General features: G+C 40.3%; 2 protein-coding genes across 2 annotated transcripts; one reads left to right on the forward strand and one right to left on the reverse strand.

Annotated features, from left to right (window-relative positions):
• Window positions 1-936: 936 nt before the first annotated feature.
• On the reverse strand, window positions 937-3,026 carry LOC122653269. Its single transcript, XM_043847242.1, has 2 exons — window positions 3,015-3,026; window positions 937-1,527 (listed from the first exon to the last, which is right to left on the reverse strand). The coding sequence occupies exon 2, from the start codon at window positions 1,503-1,505 to the stop codon at window positions 975-977; it is 531 nt and encodes a 176-aa protein (XP_043703177.1). The 5' UTR covers window positions 1,506-1,527; window positions 3,015-3,026; the 3' UTR covers window positions 937-974.
• On the forward strand, window positions 2,153-13,173 carry LOC122653268. Its single transcript, XM_043847241.1, has 4 exons — window positions 2,153-2,162; window positions 11,929-12,758; window positions 12,864-12,941; window positions 13,095-13,173. The coding sequence occupies exons 2-4, from the start codon at window positions 11,982-11,984 to the stop codon at window positions 13,098-13,100; spliced, it is 861 nt and encodes a 286-aa protein (XP_043703176.1). The 5' UTR covers window positions 2,153-2,162; window positions 11,929-11,981; the 3' UTR covers window positions 13,101-13,173.
• The last annotated feature ends 5,709 nt before the right edge of the window (window positions 13,174-18,882 follow it).

Raw genomic sequence — 18,882 nt, forward strand, 5'->3', positions numbered from 1 at the left:
CTCCACAAGCAAACAGAAACATACCAAATCAATTTACCGAGGAAAGTTCAAGGGACGAAGAATAGAAGAGGGATTATAAAGAGAGAGAGTTCACCTGTAGAGGACATAGAAGGCGACATAAACCAGAGCGTGGCCTATGTGACTGTAATCATAGGCGGTGATACCACAGACGTACATGCCCACCTTACCGGGCTCTTTGGGCTTGAAGATTTCCTTCTGTTTAGTCATGGTGTAGCAAAGCTTCCACAGCACACAAGCGGGAGTTCCAGAGTTAAGCTTGAGATTCTCTGAACACCCAAATCCTAAACTTGGAAAAATTATCGCTTTTATTATAGGGGAAAAGACAACTTGCTTGCAGTTACCCGTTGGAGAAGACGTTTCCATCCTCCAATCTCTCCATGGGTTTAGATTTTGAAGACTGGAGAGAGGGAATGATTTGACTGCCGCCCCTCCCCATGAACGAATTCGTTTTGCAATGCCTCTTGAACTCTGATTCTCCACATGAAGATGAACATCGAATACAGAGAAGGTTCCGTCATAGAAAATCGTCAATGGAGCATTTTCTGGAGGAATTTGCAGAAGAATGCCAGAGACAAAGGTAGTAAAATCCCTACATAAATAAGAACAGAGCTACGGATGGAAATGTCAATAGATATTGCCAGAAAAGCTTACAAATGTAGAAGATTTATAGACGATGGAGGAATGATTCTTTGATGTCCTATTAATAAAATTAAAGCTCCCGTTTTCTGATAATGAAAACTGTGAACTTCCCACACTTATCCAGCGCAATTGCTACTGACCCAGAAGACCTTTGACACAACCAAAAGGGAATATTAAACAAAACAGAAGACCATCTCCACAGTCTCAGAAAAAAAATTCCTGTGGATAAATGATGAAACCAAAAAAAAACACACATTGTTCAAAACGAATAATCCATCTTTGAATCAACGAGTCCAAATGTAAAAAGAAATTCTTCAATTGCAACCCCTTTCCAACATTTCATTGTATTGAAGAACCGACTCCTGACTCTGCATTCTCATCTCTTCATAGAACCTCTGAATGAACAGCTCTGCCTTCTGATCAACAGAGTCATCTTCTTCATCTGAATCCAATGGCTCAGGCAACTCTTTTGCAGTACCATCAGCAATGACAGGTGGAGATTCTAATGCAAAATCTTTTTGTCCATTTTCTTCATATTCTCCGTCGACCCGCAAACCACCAGAACAACTGCAGAGGAAGAACAATGAATGGATATCTCGGCCACGGGTTCTCTTCTTGTATGGCTTTCTGTAATAATGGATCAAAGGAGTGTTTGAAGGAGAAAACTGGTACTCTTCAATGAAGGCGTAGCTATAGTACTTGAGAAGCTTTAGCTTCTTGAACTTCCTGGTTTTCTTTAGGAAAATGAGCTTTCGGCAGACGGGTTTACCCATTTTCGCCATAAACATGGGGATATTTAAGAGATTCAAAGCTCTTACGAAGATGGGCGCTCTTTGCTTGGGCATTTTTTATGGTCTCCTCTTTTCACTTGCAGAAAGGTTTTTTTTTTGGGGGGGTGGGGGGGAGAAGAGGGGAAAGGAGGCTAAGGCTTCTTGGGTGATGCAATGCGAAGAGACTCTTTTCTTGCAAGAGTTTTTATGGAGGAGAAAAGTGTTTCAAAGTGGTTTGGAGATGTGATTGCTGGTGGGGAGCTGTAAAAGGGAAGAAAGGTCGGTGTTGCTTTGGACTTATTTTGAATTTTTAATGGATTGTGAGCAGGTAGCCGTTGAACTGCACCTCTTAATTTTTTTGGAGCCAAAATTTCAAATCCAAGGGCTAATGGCTACTTCTATTCCTTTGGCAGACCAAATCTGAGGTCTATTACCGGTTCCCTGCTCGCCAGGAACAGTTGTCTGGTTCCTCTCGTAGGGGTTGAAAATGACGACCTAACCCCTGCCCGAACACACTGTCTGAGGGAGGGTTAAGTCGTCATTTCCGCCTCCCTATGAGAGAACTGGACAACTGTACCGGACAGGATACAATCCCAGTATTTTGTTCCTTCATCGCTTTGTGCTGTATGAATAATAATAAGTTTCTAACTCTGTACTAAATCAGAATCCATCGAATCAAAACTGACAGTTTAAAGTTGAATCGAACCGGATTGGTTTGGTTGTGGTTTTGAAGTTTTCTAATCAGTTCCAATTTAATTTTAATTAAAAAATCATTGGTTGTAAATCAATTAAAATGTTAATCCGATTATAAATTACTATAACAAAGGACGCACCCAGTGCACAAGGCTCCTGCCATTGCAGGGTTTGAGAAGAATCATAATGTACGCAACATAGACGATTAAATATATTGTACTATTTCTTATTAGAAAAAACTTAAGAACCGATGCTCTTGCAATGCCAAAATCTCCATATTCTTCAGCTCTGAGATTGGGGAGGGGAGTGGGCGAGTCATGAAGTTGTTATGCAACTCCAATGGAAGGAGGCTGTAAAGGAAAAACCGATTAAGCCAAATCGATTACTAATCAATCTTGATTTGGAAAATTGAAACTGATTAATAATAATTGATTCCCTGAAATATAGTATGATCGTAGCCACCCAAATTCCCACAACCATGTTGTAAGCTTGAATCAAATGAGACCCATTCCGTGTGGTTTAAGAGTCCCCACGCTCCCACTTTAAAGGGAATGTTCATTATTTGTGGGGCTTATGGTCGTTGGATCTAGACATACTGTACCAGAATTTAACCAGGTTTTCAAATAAATTTGAAATCCACGTCCAGTTTCCTATCCCCTTTTCCTATCCCCTGAGATTATGAGGGTCTATTTACCCCCAAAACCACAAAAAAAAAGATTATGAGGGTCTCTTTACCCCCCAAAAAAAAGAAAAAAATATGAAGCTCTCTACTTTGCCCCCACGGAAATAAGAGGCATTTTCTTGTTGGTCTGCCGGAAAATCAGGTCATTAATTTTTTGTACAGCGGTGTTGTGGTGTAGTGAAAGTAGAATTTTTATGTGCTGCTGTAACTGGAGCGCTGCTGTATGCATTGTGCGGCGCAGCAACGGTCATGTGTGCACACATGACTGCTGCTGTACGGTACGATGCATACAGCAACGCTCTAGTTATAACAGCGGATAAAGGTCCGTGAAAGTATGGCTTATGCCCAATCAATTTGGCTCTCCTCCAACCGTGGCGGGAGGGGCTCATCCCCCTGACATGCTCATATGTTTGGGCGTAGAAGCCATGCAATCAAGTAGTTTTCTTTTGGCATGGTCATGTCATATCCTTTCATGGCATGCTCATATGTCTGGGTGGCTTTCTTTTTTTATTTTTTTTTTAATTTTTTAAATGCAGTATTTTAGTTCTATTCAAACCTAGGCATTTACCATCCCAATAGGTGTGGAAGAGAAGGTTGGCTTCATGGCTTGGGGCTCAAGGCCTCTTCCATGGCATGCTCGTACGTCTGGGCATAGGAGCTACGTATTCAGGCAGCTTTCTTTTTTTGGTTTTTTTAATGCAATATTGTAGTTCTACTCAAACCTAGGCATTTACCATCCCAGCCGGGCCCTTTTATCATTTTTCCAAGCAATAGCCCCTCACTTTGCTCAATTTCAAGAATATTGGAGGATCACAGATTGTTTTTTTTTTAATAGAAAAAAGGCTATACATTATATTGGAATGAAACATGTACTGGATCAGCTCTTGGCCTGATCAGCCCATCCCCAAAATTAGCCTGAACAACCGGCTTGAAATAGACCCAAAAAATTCAATGCCAAGCCTGGCCCTAACTTATATTGGACTAGAGCCTGATAGGGCCGTGCCAAGCTCGAACTATATATCGAACCTAGCCATATATACATATAATAATTTGATTAATATTTCAAGCTTTCAAATTAGTTTGCATGATGAGTCAAACCTCGGCCTTTTCTCAATACCCAAACCCTTCAACTAGTTACACATGTTCTACACATAAATCATATATTTTAGATTAAACTACTTGCACCACCCCCCGAGATTTGTCTCGTTGACTTGTACATCTCCTACTTTTTAAAATCTTATTTTTAGACCGCCTAGGAAAAGGTTGGTAATAGTGTTTGGTTGTGGCCCGATAGACACCCGATCAATACTGTTAACCAACCTTTTATAGCAAGATTATACCGCTTAAACCCATTTAGTCTGATTATAATCCAATTAGCGAATTAGGCTGGTTATAGTCTGATTACCATGAGCCTAATTATGGATCAATAATTGATTGACCAAATAAAAGCTTATCCATGCCCTACCCTAAGAGGCCTGATTACCTATATGGTCGACATTGGTATGTTGCCTTAAATTGGTGAGAACCAATTAGGCCTGATCGAAACCGATCAAGTCCAACTTGTTAGACACCCCTACCATTGGTGCCCCCCCCCACCCCCCCCAAAAAAAAAAAAAAAAAAAAATTGAAAATAAAGAACAACATTTTAATGAATTTTGTTGTTGTTGTAATTAACAAACAAATTCAGACCAAGTGTAGAAAATGGGAGAGGGTTTCCCACGTTACCAACATGGAAAGGAATTCACACACTTCCACCACTTATTGATTTGACAGGTATCAATCCATGCAGATCCCACACTTCTCCACATTTTATGAGAGAGCATGAAAAAGAATCCACACACGAACAATATGTAGATCTTTATTCTCTTAGCAAATAATTAAAACCAAGAAATTTATCAACTCGATGCAAATGTACAGGGAATTTTTTGGAACTTGACCATACTAAGTTGAACAGATGGCAGATTAAAGAAGTATGGAGAGCAAAGCAGGAACTGCAGTAATGTCTCCCTACCCCTGCTCCTCATGCATGGCCTTGGCAGTTGGCACAGTGTATATACCCCTCTCAACTTGAACTCTTTATTTGACAACATCTATAAAAGGATCTTGGTTTTTTTGCTGCTAATATTAGGCGCCTTGCTTTAAGGGCAATGATAAGACGTCTTAATCTTGTAATATCAGGGAACAATGTAGATCTTGAGGGGGGGAGGGGGGGGGGGGGAAATATAAGAACACCCCCTCAATTATGGCCTATTTTCATGTATACCCCCTCATCTTTAAAATCTTTCAAACACACCCCCTCATCGTGATACCGTTATCTAACTAACAGAAAAAGTAAAATTACTAAAATACCCTCTATATTTTAATAGATTAAAAATCAAAAAGACCAAATTACCCTAAATGCTCCCACCTTTCCAGTTACCCTATTTCCCAATCTCACGAAACCTCCTCACCGTTGCTCTCTCCTTGACCCCCACCTTCATCTTTGATCGCTAGGGTCCTTGTATCTCTCTCTCTCTCTCTCTCTCTCTCCTGAAATCACAATTGCAGGGTGGTCTTCACATCCATCATTTTTTTTTTTTTGAATTAAAGATAAATCAATTCAATGGTCAGATGAGCAACACTTATATTGGTTGTAGGTTCTTGCAGTGAACACTACAATGTTTGTAACTGAGTTAGTTTTGTATTGAGATAAGCAGCATTTATCAAGGTATTCTTTGTCTACTCATTTATTTCCTATTCCATCTGCTCTCTAAAATTTACGTACCTTTGAGTTACCATACTTGTAATGACAGTTGACAGTAGCCACAAAGCATGAAATTAGTACCATTGTTTTCTAATCAAAGGCTAAATACTCCCATAACAGAGAGTTGTGGAGAAAACACCATTGTTCCTTGTCCATTCTGTTCTTTGAATCAAGACAATCCTTGGGTTGTTTTTGTTTTAATTTTTCCTCCATCTATCTATATAGGGTTCCTTAATATTGAATGAGGGAACTAGTAACGATTGTGTAACATTACTGTGGTAAGAGTTTAAAGTAGGTTACACAATCATAATTTCCAAAATTTTCCTTTTCCTTTTTAAAAACAAATCCACTTCCCTTCCCTTCCTTTTACTTGCGATCAGATGGAATTTAAACGTAAGATGTGTCTTCTACCTTATCACTCTTCCCATATTATTGATTGCTTTAATCTCTTTAATTTTCACCCTTCTCTTTTGTATTACAGTGTGGGGTTAGATCTTTTCAGGGGAACCATATGTGACACTTTGAAGCTGGGGTTATTGAACCTGCAATGAGCAAAGTGAAGATATTACATATTGTTAGAAAAACACTAATATCAAAGGAAAAGGACAAAGAGATATATAGCCTGAGTTGAACAAGACTACTATGTCCTTAAGACAGTATTTGCACTCTATTACTGCACTGGGTTGCAGTAAATCTGCCTCCCAAGATAAAACAGACTGGACCGATTACTGATTTGCAGAGACAGTAATCACTTGAAACTATCAAAGAATTTAGAATTTGTTAATGCCTGACTAACTGAAATCGTACCACAAAAATTGAATAATTTGGGCTGTCCATTTCACCTCTATTTATAGTGGTGGATGTATCCCTTCAAGACACCTCATGGAATGGGTGTGTCCATTGACATGAGTGGATAGGATTAAAAGATTCTAATCCAAGCACTTATATGTAAGTGTCTCTTGGAGATACGCCATAGTGTAGGTGTGTCTCTTGGTTTAATGGATTAGATTAGAACATTTCAATCCAAGTGCCATGAATGCACCTATACAAATGGATATGTTTCTTTGAAGATACATGTTCCTTAGCCAAAAAATCAAGCCAACATTGAACCAAAGAATGACTCAAAACCGTCCATACAATTATTGAAAAATTCCAACACATGTAGAAACAAAAGGGACTGAAGATTGAGATCTTGTGATATGTGGATAGGGTAATGGTCACCTCTGAAGGACCATTAAAAGTCCGTAGGACTTAGTATTGCGCCCCATTGTCTTTGACTTTGTTTACATGGAGTAATTTCAGAAATTGTACCTTATTATTTTATAAAATTTGTATCAATTTTTGGGAGGGAGGTCATTAGGGTTCGAGGTGTAAACAGAGAGACTAGAGGAAGAGAGCTTGTAATCCTATTCTCCATTGCTAGTAAAGTCACTCTTATCTCACCATGGATGTGGGCACCTTGTCGAACCACGTATATATTTGCGTTGTGGTTGCTTGATTGTTCTTTATTACGTTGTGATTTCAGCATCTTGTATAAGTTGTTACACTTCGTAGGATGTTAATTGGGGTGAAATTATAACTGGTTCTCTTAAGAATGTATTCATTTTGTGAGTTTTAGATTCCAATTAATTTGCAACCGAATCCACTATTACAATTTTGCATATAGACAACATGATCAAGGTTGTCAAGGACGAAAGTGAAAATACAGAGGAGTAAGACTTCCAAACCTCATACCCCAAAGACATAACACAGTTACAATTTTGCTCAGTTTGTGCGTGCTTTGGTGTTGTGAAACGGACTGGTGTATTGTTATTACCGATCCCGCTTACTGTAACCTTGATCTGGTAAGTTTTCTACCAAACAAAAAAATAAAAAAAACCTTGATCTGGTAAGTACAAAAAACTCTTAATATTTTGGTTTCTTGATGAATGGAGGAGTTCAGGGGGCTTTGGGTGGTATAGGGTTTTGGAGCTCGCTTGCGGTATTCTAACTTATTAAACCCAGTTTTGAATCCCTTGCTCAACCTTAAGGGTTGTGGCCAAAGTTTATCCCATAAGCATGCATGGACATACATGAGAATATATGCCGATACACAAGATGGTATTTTACTTGATGAAAATATCAGATTTCATTCTCCTTTGTTAAGAGTAGGGATATAAATGGATATTTGTAAATCCGTATTCGATCCGCGTTCGTATCTGTTTAGGAGAATCCGAATCTGTCCGAAACTAATCGGATACGAATATGATAATCCCCCTATCCGATCGATTATTATCCGATTCGTTTAGCAGTCCGACGGTAATAAAATATCTGAAATATAACTCTATGTTTGTCTATCCTTTTAAGTTATCTTATTGGATTTTGTTATCTTATTTTTATAAATTCATAAGTTAAGATAATGTGATTCTTTTTCTAGATTTGATATTGGTTTATATATTGTTTTATGCAATGTGATACATGGAATTACATATCTATTAAAAAAATCAAAAGTAAAAACGTAAGAGAATAAAAGACTAAGAAGAGTAAAAGAAAGGGTAGTTACTGAACTCTCATGTCTCAACCCTAACCCTCATCATAAAAACGGTAAATATGTTAACGGATAGTCGAAAAATCATATTCGATCCATATTCATATCCATTTAGGAGAACCTGTATTAAATAAAACCTCTATCCGAAAATTATCCAAATCCGTCCGAAAACCAATAGGATATTATCCGAATCCGTCCGAATATAATCGGATACGAATATGATAATGCCACTATCTGACCGAATTCGATCCATTTACATCCCTAGTTAAGAGGTGGGAGATGGGAGCGGTACAAGGGAGTGGGGGCGGTATAGGAGAGATGTGTCCAACCCTATGGCAGACTAGGGAAAAAAAAAAAAGGGTTAAATACTCGTACCCCCTAAAATGGACCCAATATTTCTCGTACCCCCCTAAGGTTCTGATAATTCATCGTACCACCCCTAAAAATTCCACTTACCACCCCTACTTTACGCCCCTTAAAACCATTTAAGTCCACACAAAGCATTAAATACTTGAAAATGACCAAATTACCCTTTTTTCTATCTTTTCTAAAATTTGAGAAGACCTAATTGCCCTAACCTATTTGCTAAAATTTGAAAAGACCAAAATACCCTCATCTTTCCCAAATCATCTATCTTCTTTTACAATGTAGGTATCCAATACAACCATCACCACCACCACTCTCCACCGCGCTTCTAGTCGCTACCACTTCTTTTGGTAGAATCGTCTTCAATTCCTCTTCGAAATCACTGATCTTCTCATTCTCGCTGTTGCTCAGTGCGTGCTCCACTAGTACCTATCTCAGCTTTTGCATTAAGGGGTAAGTGGCACTGCAAGGATCATCGATGTAAGCGAACACATATTCCCGATCTACCACCTTGAGTAGATCCTTCTCACAGAACCTTGAAGGGTGAAGGTCTCTGTTCACTCCCATGGTTAAAACCCTCTTCGCCACTTGACTCACCGTGTTCTTCACTGTATGCCTCAAGTTCTCCTCCAAGTGTCTCAGATCTATGGCTTGGCATAACGCAACCAAAAATGTGGAGGACATGAGCTTCACAGAACCTTTCTTTCTTCTTTTTTTCAATTTACCCTCTCCCATCTTACACACAGTCTCTCTCTCTCTCTCTCTCTCTCTGTGTGTGTCTCTGTCTCACCGTCTGGAGTGCTTCCCTCGCGATTGTGAGAGGAGGAGTTGGAGAAATGCATGGCTTGCTGCAATTGGTTAAGGGACTTGAGGAATCCCATGGCTTCTAATCGGCTCCGTGGAAGAGATAAGTGACTTTGGCGAAGGTGGAGGAGTTAGGATCCCACTTGGTGATGATGGATTTGGCCTGTTCCAGGCTCTCTTCCATCATGGATTCGGAGAAGGTGTGAAGGGGATTTGGAGTAGGATTCTTCGGCTAAAATTTCATGAGAATCAGGCTACAGGTACAGGAGAGAACTCATCTTTGTTGTGCTGCTCTGCGCTCTGGACATGGTTGGTTACTGGGTTGGACAGGAATTGAAGCTCTGAGCAGTAAGAAGTCATGGCGATCTCGGCACCCTTGAACCCGTAGTCCAAGCTAGGGTTCTGGCCACCGGAGAGATTGGAGGGAAGACCATTGTTGTAGAAATCGTTTACCAACTCGGAAGATGATGATTTGGGGAAGATGAGGGCATTTTGATCTTTTTAAAATTTAGCAAATAGGTCAGGGCAATTAGGTCTTTCCAAATTTAAGAAAAGATAAAAAAGGGTAGTTTGGTCATTTTGAGCATTTAATGCCTGGTGTGGACTTAAATGGCTTTAAGGGGGTAAAATAAAAATGGTGCGTGGAATTTTCAGGGGTGATACATGGAATTGTCAAAACTTTAGGGGGGTACGAGGAATATTGAGTGTATTTTAAAGGGGTTTGCGTATTTAACCCAAAAAAGAGAGGCATGATTTGTATTTAGTATTTACCCCTAAAGGGTATTTTCGTCTTGAAATTTTTAATTTGGGCAATTTGGTCCAAAAAAATGGTTGGGTGAGTATTAACGTTTAAAACTAAACGACAGTTAGTTTGATGGACTGATACATCATAAAACCGGCACCCAATAGAGGGAAGACACGTGTGTCCTTTCGGGGGAGAGGACGGAGAGAATGAGGTATGGGCACTCGACTAGGTCGTTCCATGAAGGACGAGGTGGGGAAAAGACCGATCTAGTATAAATGGCGACTTGATCCTAGCAGAGGCCCGACCATGCCATGATAATAAATCCGAATAAAAGTGGTGAAATCATATTCCGAAAACGAAGCAGGATGGCCCTAACAGCCCTAAATTAATACGCCAATCCAGCCTGGTGAGGCGTGACAGAGTGGGGACTCATCCCTAAAACTTAAAGGATTTCTAGTCTCCTAAACTCATGCCAAGGGAACTCCTTTTCTTATTAAGTCACGTCACCGTCTGCAGGACTCTCCCAATCGCTTATAAATAACTGGGTAACCTCCTTCCATGATCATCTGGATTCAATCACAATTATTTGTTGCTAGAGAGTTCTGACTTAGGCATATCGACTCAGTCCGATCTTCTATTACTATTTTTTTCTTTGCAGGAACGACACGCTCCACCCTAATTCTTGATGCAACATAGACTAATTGAATGACTTTCAATAGATGAGGGGGTGTGTTTGAAAGGTTTTAAAGATGATGGAGTGTATATGAAAACAGGCGAGGGGGTGTCCCTATATTTCCCCTTTTTTGTCATAGTTTCAAATTCAATTATTTATCGTCCTATCTGCTTCAATTGAAACTTTGACATGTGAGCAAACCACTTTAGGTCTAACTATCGATAAAATTTGAATCTCTCTAATTGCCATGTGGTAGGTCTACACATCCACCCATCAATTTTGCCCGTTGATGGTTGTCCACCAAAACTACTCCCGATAAATTTTCTTACCAAAAAAAAGTTTTCTTTCCATCAGAATTCAAAACCTATGAGAATTTTTTTTGAACGGTATCTGAAGAGTCCTGACGATCTAATGGTCGTTACCAATCCTGGATGTGGGCCTGTGGGGTCTGGTGGGAAAAAAGATCATCTCAATCCGGGCAGCATGCAGCAGTGTGCAGCGTCTGGGATTGATTTGGCACTTTGACCATCTTACCTCCTGCCCAACGCCTTGCCCGAGCAGGGGTAAGGCAGTCAAAGCGCCCTGTCAATCCTAGGCATTGCACAAGTGCTGCACGCTGCCCGGATTGACAGGATCCAAGTCCGGTCTCTTCCACAGGAACGGATGTGTAATGTGTTAAAAAACATTTTACACGTGTTCCATTATGAGCATCAGATTCCCTTCTACTTAATGCCTATCGGTCCAACTGATGGACACTTTCGGGAACTGGTGGGCCTCCAAACCCATATGACCATATGCAACTCTTGTAGGACCCACCTTAAGACGTTCCCGCCATTTTTTTTCTGTTTCTAAAAGACTTGCAAGTCTCATCTCCTCTGTATAGTTCGCATCGAAGGGTTCATCTTTCATCTGTAGAGTCATCTCCAGCCGTTCAATGACAAATATCATCAGTAGTGTTATAGGTTAAGCCGGTGTCCAGGCCCAGGCCCAGGCCCAGGCCCAGATAAGTGAAAGAACTTCCGGGGTGCGCACGGTACACCGACGTGTAATGTAGGACTAAGCCTTGTGCGAGAGAGGCATATTAAACTCAAAACACTCCAAAACAAAATTTATTCCCGAACGTTAAAACCGCTTTCATCTTCTCTACTACCAATCTCATATGTTTATTTTCCCGGCGAAATATTCTTTGTCCCTCCCGAAGTCGAATTCTTCAAACCTTCCCTGATTGGATTTTCAGTTTTAGGATCTCCAAAATTGATTAGAAGGAGGGGAAAAGCTTCGATCTTAGTTCTTCCGCTCAAGCATCCACTCCTGATTAATGGTGTTTTCGGGAGTCTCTGAAAGAGAGAGACCACAGGATTTCATGGCGATGGCTCCTGAAAGATCGAGGCCTCTCCACAATTTCGACATGCCTTTCTTGAAATGGGGGAATCAAAGGCTTCTTCGATGTATGAAAGTGAATTCCAATGGAGAAATTCCCACCGTAGACCACAGATCATCGGCTTCCGAAGCCGACTCCGAAGGTTTCATTGGCCGGCGAAGAGAATTCGACTCTACCAAGCGGAGATCTTCTAACCCCTCCGAAGGTTTCAAGAAACTGCTTTTGCCGCGGATAGGAGCTCATGGTGAGAAATCCGAGTTTGAGGGGTATGTAGATGATGGGATTGCAGAGGTTAGGGCAAAACTCATGTCTGAACTCCGTTCGGCTGCTTATAAGATTAACGTTGCGATTCCGAAGGACAGCGAAGAAGATGAGTCGGTGGCGGCGGCTGCAAGGCCGTGGAATCTTAGAACGAGGAGAGCAGCTTGTACGGCTCCCAGTGAGGGCGGAAGAGGAGGTGCTGGATGTTCAAACTCAAAGAATGAAGACCGCCAGCCAAATTCTTCTCCTCCGCGGACCGACATTGCGACCATCAAATCGCTTCGGCTGAGAGGTTTGTCTCCTGCGCAAGGCAGCGTGGAGAAGAAGGAGAGTCCTAAGTTCTCGATCCCTCTTTGTCGGCAAGATATTGAGGACGATTTTCTGTCGATGACAGGGGCGAGGCCATCTAGGAGGCCAAAGAAGAGGGCTAGAATCGTACAGAAGCAACTGGATGTAAGGAAGTGTTCCAGTTTCTTTTTCATTAATACAAACAAGGAGTGAATTTCAAATCTTTATTTCTTTCAAAACATCCTAATTCTGGTTTGATTGATTTTGCAGACGATATTTCCTGGCTTATGGTTGTCAGAAATAACTCCCGATTCATACAAAGTACCTGATATTCCTGAACCTGGAAAGGTTGGTTGCTTGATTTTCTGTCCTGCTTTTCCCCTTTTTGTTTTTAGCTGGTTTCTTCGATTCTTTACTTCCCCTTTCCTTTTCTATAGTCTGAATAGATTCTCAAAATACTTGACCTGCTAAGCTAATACTTTTGATCATGGTTTTCTGCAGAGATAGGCATTTTATAACAACAGTTCCACTTGCTGACAATGGGTGCTTGTTACCTCAATTGTAATACACCATCCAGCTGTAAATTGGGGTTTCCCGTTAACCTGCTTTGCAAGGTTTGCTAATTCCTTCATTGGTTCATCCTCCTTTTATAATCAAGAACAGGTGGGTGTTGTTTTATGTTGGGTAAAAAGAAAAAGAAAGAGCAAAATGCTATTGAGCTTATGTGCAGAATTCACTTGCTTACATATTTTTGTGGTATTGAATGGAATTATCAATTTCATAATTGTGAAATTAGTTGTTGGTTTCGGTTATCAGTTTCATTCTTTTTATTCAAAAATGGAGAGTAAATATAATTGTGGGTGTAGATCCAAGACTTGAGTAGGTGCAATGAGGGAATATATGTTTCCCTTTATATTAATAATTTATGAACAATGACTGTTTAGATTTGCAGAGTTGGAAATACAGATTATAGAATATAGATTGGGACTTCGCTAAAAAAAAAAGGAGAATTTCGTTGTAAACAACTTTACAATGTCAGTTCCTTTTAAGCTGTTAACTCATTTAGTATCAACATTGGTTCATTCCTTCCTGATTGTGATATTATTAGTGTAGCCAAGAATAGGTAGCTGTTGTCTGATGGAAGGGTGGGTGGGGAGGGGAAATATGAAACTTGATGTGCTGAGTTCTTTTGCTTACATATATTGAACATGATATCTGTTTCATGATCATGAGATTAGTTGTTTGCACTTAGGGCAAGGGATAATAAAAGGGTAAATTACACCTGGGTACCTCTTTTTTCATAAATGTTATGTTTGGAATACCTCCTTTTTTCATATTTCTAATTTTGCCCATAAATGTTATATTTGGAGACACTCTGTTTTTCTCTCCATCCTCTATATCTCTTCTCTGGTCGATTTATCAATGGTCCCACCCACAGCGGGGGAGAGGTGTAGAGAGCGAGCAGGGTAGGTAGAGATACAGAGCGGGAGGAGAGATGCAAAGAGTTGAACCAGGGGAGAGAGAGACATTGGGGGAAACAGAGCAGGGGAGATAGAAAGAAACAGAGCGGGGGAGATAGAAAGAAACAGAGTGGGGGAGGGATGCAGAGATAGTGGGCGAAGAGAGAGAGAGAGAGAATGGGGGGCTTGTAGGGTAGGCAATTATCGAGGGCGCTGTAGGTGGTGCATCACAGCAAGGGGGAGAGAGAAAGAGGGGGAGGCTGCGTGAGTTTGCGGTAGTATTTGATAATCATGATCATACATGTATGGAAAAGTTGGAAATATGAATAAGGATATCCCAAACATAAATATTTCAAACGTGAGGTACCTAGGCGTAGTTTCTCTAAATGTTAGGTATTTCAGGTGTCCTTAAAAATAAAATCAAGGAAGTCATATTAGAGGCTTACAATTAGCGGATGGTAGTCCCTCAGGGAGCAAATGTTATTTTGGATTTAGCTCTTGGGCTTGAGTATGCTCTGGGGTACTCATTTTCCCCACTATAGATTGGAGAAACAGGGGATTTCAAATCTGCAGATTTGGGATTCTTTGACTATGTAGTCTCTGTTTGCAATATTGGCATTTGGATGTATGTATAGAATCTGCAGTCTTGGAGTTCCCCTGTTTTGGTTCTATAGTTTCGATTGTTTGAAATTCCTGATAATTTGACTGAGGATCTGATGACCTTTTTTCGCTTCATGGTTATTCTTCATCAACACCAGCACTTGTTCTTTGGATTAGGAAGACATTTAAACTTCATTTATGAACTTTAGACGCCCGCTACGAAAGTGCAGCTCCTGCATCCTCTGCCACATGGCATGCCAACTAGACAAATCTGAATCATTGAAAGGAAGAGGATATCATGTATTGATGAGGTATCAAATTTAAGGATCTAGTTCAATCTAATGGCCCACCTTGCGTTGCTTATATTTTCTTTGTATTTTCAATGGTCTAGAATTGTCCAGCGATTTGTGTATTTTCACTATTTTTCTTTGCTTTATTTTGACACTCCTGGAGAGTCATATTGGGTTTGAAATTGGGACTTAAGTAGGAAAGAGTGGGACATACGTCTAACCATAATTTGGGCCCCACCTGATATGCCATATGGCAGATATGGGTTGGTGGAGCTGCACTTGCAGCTGCTCATCTCCCCTCCCCACTCCCCCAACCCCCTTTTTTGTTTTGAAAAACAAATTAAAGAGCTGAAACAGATCTACAGTCAAAAGCTGGAGACTCTCACAAGGGCTTTGGAGGAGACTCTTGCCAAACAAAAGAGGTTACATTTAAACCAAAATGAGCCAAAGAATGCGCAGCAAAATTACAATTCCTTGGATACAGAAAGCCGCCTGAATGTGTTTTCAGAAGAAGGAATAAAGCATGATTTTGCAGTCTCCTATATCCGCTCAGACACACCGTGGAGGATCAAGAGAACCATCTAATAGAAGCTTGAAAATAGAAAAGCAGTCGCCTTCAAATCAAAAGCATTTCTAAGAGCTGTCATCTCAGCCATTTCAGGAGATACTCGACTCAGACATTGAAACTCACCATGTAGAAATGAGTGATCCTCTTCATAATCGCAAACAATGAAGCTAGTGATAGAGTAATTTTTTGAATTTGCTCTATCAATATTCTTAACACCATCAGCAGGTGAAGAGTACCAAACGACAACATATAATCTTGAGCTTAAGAATCTTCTAAAAGCCATGACAAGCACTTGCCACTAAACTGAGCTTTGGCTGCATCCAGAACAAAGAAGGTTTTTGGTGAAATGCTTTCAAAGACCAGTTTATTTCAACTATAGTAAGTAACAGTAGCTGCAAAACAGAAGATTGAGTCATCCATCATCACCTTCTAATTTTGCAACAGGCCGTCTCCACGGATATTTGATTCTGATGAGAAGAAAAAAAAAACAAAAAAAAAAGATATTATCAAATCAACAACCTCAATATCAAAAGCAAACTTGGATTCAAACCACACCAATTGGGCAAAATGACGTTTAGAAAATAGATAGCAGGTTTTCAAGAATCGGGATTGGATCGGTCGCGAGTGATCCTGATTTAGGACGATCTAGATCTTGATTCCTTGTTTCTGAATCCTTGATAGATGATTATGAAAAAAAAAAATAAAAAATTCTTTGATAGATGGTCAATAGCTTCCATCCACGGCATTCAATCGAAACAGGCAAGTAATTATCTTCTATCCATTGCAGCCGCCTAACAAGAAAGGATCTTAAAGGAAAAGAATACTAAAACCCTTGGCGTATACCATTTTAACACCCCAAAGCTGGTTCCAGACATTTGATATGTTTTGGTACTATGACGAAATTTGATTAGAAAAGCATTGCCCAATGTATCTATTCAACATTTTGTACTGTAGAGACCTTCTTACCCGTGGAGCTTGGAACCCATATAAACTAATGGGTCCAATTTTTGTGTACGGTCGTCAAACAGTTCGTCCAATTAGGGGGTGGGTTTATGATATTTACGGAGGCTTTTGTCTACGTCCACGGGTTCAAGTACGGTTCGGTTTGGTTTAAACCATTTAGTGAACTGATCTTAATTTTGAGATCATAATCGAACCATTTATTAAACGGATTTCACGGTTTGGCATGGTTCAGTTTGGTTTCAATAAATGTTTCTATTTGCTTTTGGCTCATTTATGTATACTGAAGAATATTAAACGTTTATTCGGTTAAACGGTCTGGTTTGGTTTCAACCATTTAATTAAACTATTTCAATTTTGAAATCATAATCGAACCAATCATTAAACGGTTTCACGGTTTCGATTTTAAACGGTTCGATTCGATGTTGCTAAATAGTTTCAGTTTGCTTTTGACTGTACATGAAACTTTTGTCATAAACTAATGAGCAAATTACATGTATCATCCCTATAGTTCAAGTAACCTTTCATTGTTTGAACAATTACATGTACCTCCCCTGGATTATGGTGGGGTTTATAAATAAATCCCAGTTCGTTAAGTTTTGTTTTTTTTTTTGGGAAATTATCGGTGCCACCCCTTGACGTTTGCCTATATTTTAAGGCACACCCACTAACTACCATAATATCAACCATTACCCATTTTTGAATGGTGTTAACATATGAAAATTTTCTGACCTATTCCTAAACAAATTTCCGATTTTACCCTCCCATCTCATCCTCCATCTCCACCTCCACCTCCACCTCCACTTCTGCCCCCACTCATTTTCAGCCACTGTGGCCCTGCTACGCAACCTCCACTCCCACTCCCCAGTGCTCTCCCCCACCACCACCCGTCCCTACTACTCACTCCCATCCCTAACAGAACAATAGGAGCAAAAACTAACCCCCAACAACCGAAAGCAAAACCAGAAAACCACTTCCACAATTTTGGTTCTAGACCAGACAATTTTCTTAGAAGGTTTCTGCTTAGGTAGAGACGCATCCCTCATTGACAACGAGTATTACCTCTGCTGCTCGGTTCAAAAGGTTTAATTTAGAAACCTGAATTTGTTAGAGTTATTATCCAATGTCTTTACTCCCTGGGCTATAAAAAGCCAACATCTCAATTGGAATCTAAATCTCGAATTTCTTACAAATCATGGAATTCATGTTGCTGGAATCCCAAATTCTTAATGCGAATTGGAATGAATATGTATCACCACTCTTGTTGCACTTGAGGATTTGGTAGAAGAAATTCGGGCTTCAGCTTCTTAATCTTCAAGCAGTTTATCCTGGAGTGCTTGAACTGTGGAAGCAACGTGGGGCTGGGCTCAAAGGCGGGAACGATGAGAGGGAGCAGACCATTAACCAGCTGTTGACGAAGATGGACGGCTTCTCCGGCAATAGCGGCATAATCGTGCTTGCTACTACCGACAGGCCTGGTGTTCTTGATGTAACTTTGCTAAGCCCAACAGAGGTTGAGGAGGAGGTGGAAAGGATAAAATAGGGTATGATGAACATTTCAACCACTTAAAGCTCTTGATTCTCCCATCTAATCAGTATTGCAAAGATGTATCTCTCATCGATAACGAGTATTAAATGAATTAGAAACGAAGCTCAAGCGATAAATTACCGGGATCTGAACTGACAGAGGAGCAGAGCTAGGGCTTCAACAAAAACTCAAAAGTGAATTAGAAGAAGACAAAGCAACCAGGGAAGCTTCATTATTTCTCTCTCCATCTCACCACCTCTAATGACTTGTTTTAAGAAATATGGCTTGCTCTGTAAGGTTTGTTGACAGAGGAGTGAGAGAAGAGGAAGAGGGCTCAATCGGAATCAGACGAGAAGAAGAAGGGGGCTCGCCGCTGCAACTCGAGCTTGTGATCAATTGAGAGTGAGACTTGGAGAGAGAACTCGCCTCTGCAACTCGAGCTTGGTCGGAGAACTGAAGGATGCGCGATCTAGGGTGAGGAAGAAAAGGGTTCGTGGGTGTTTTAATTGAAATGGTAGATTAGGTACTTTGCCAACTAAGAAGGGCAGAATTGTCTTTTAAAAAATATTAAATATCTGACATCACCACTTAATAGCTTTTAACTAATCTGTGTGGAATTAGTTTGGTAAAACAGGGGGTGGTGCTAATATTATGGTAGTTAGTGGGTGCCTTAAAATATAAGCAAATGTTAGGGGGTGGAACTGATAATTTCCCTTTTTTTTTTGATGAAAGTGTAATCACAGAAACCACACACCAATCCCAAAAGGTTAACCGACTTTTGGGACTGTAGAATGGTGGATATACACAATACACACCACACTCACACACCCGATGTGGGACTAAACCCCAGTTCGTTAAGTTGAAATCGTTGGTTGAAGCAAAG

Source organism: Telopea speciosissima, chromosome 2 (assembly GCF_018873765.1).
Source record: "Telopea speciosissima isolate NSW1024214 ecotype Mountain lineage chromosome 2, Tspe_v1, whole genome shotgun sequence".
Classification (NCBI taxonomy): Eukaryota; Viridiplantae; Streptophyta; class Magnoliopsida; order Proteales; family Proteaceae; genus Telopea; species Telopea speciosissima.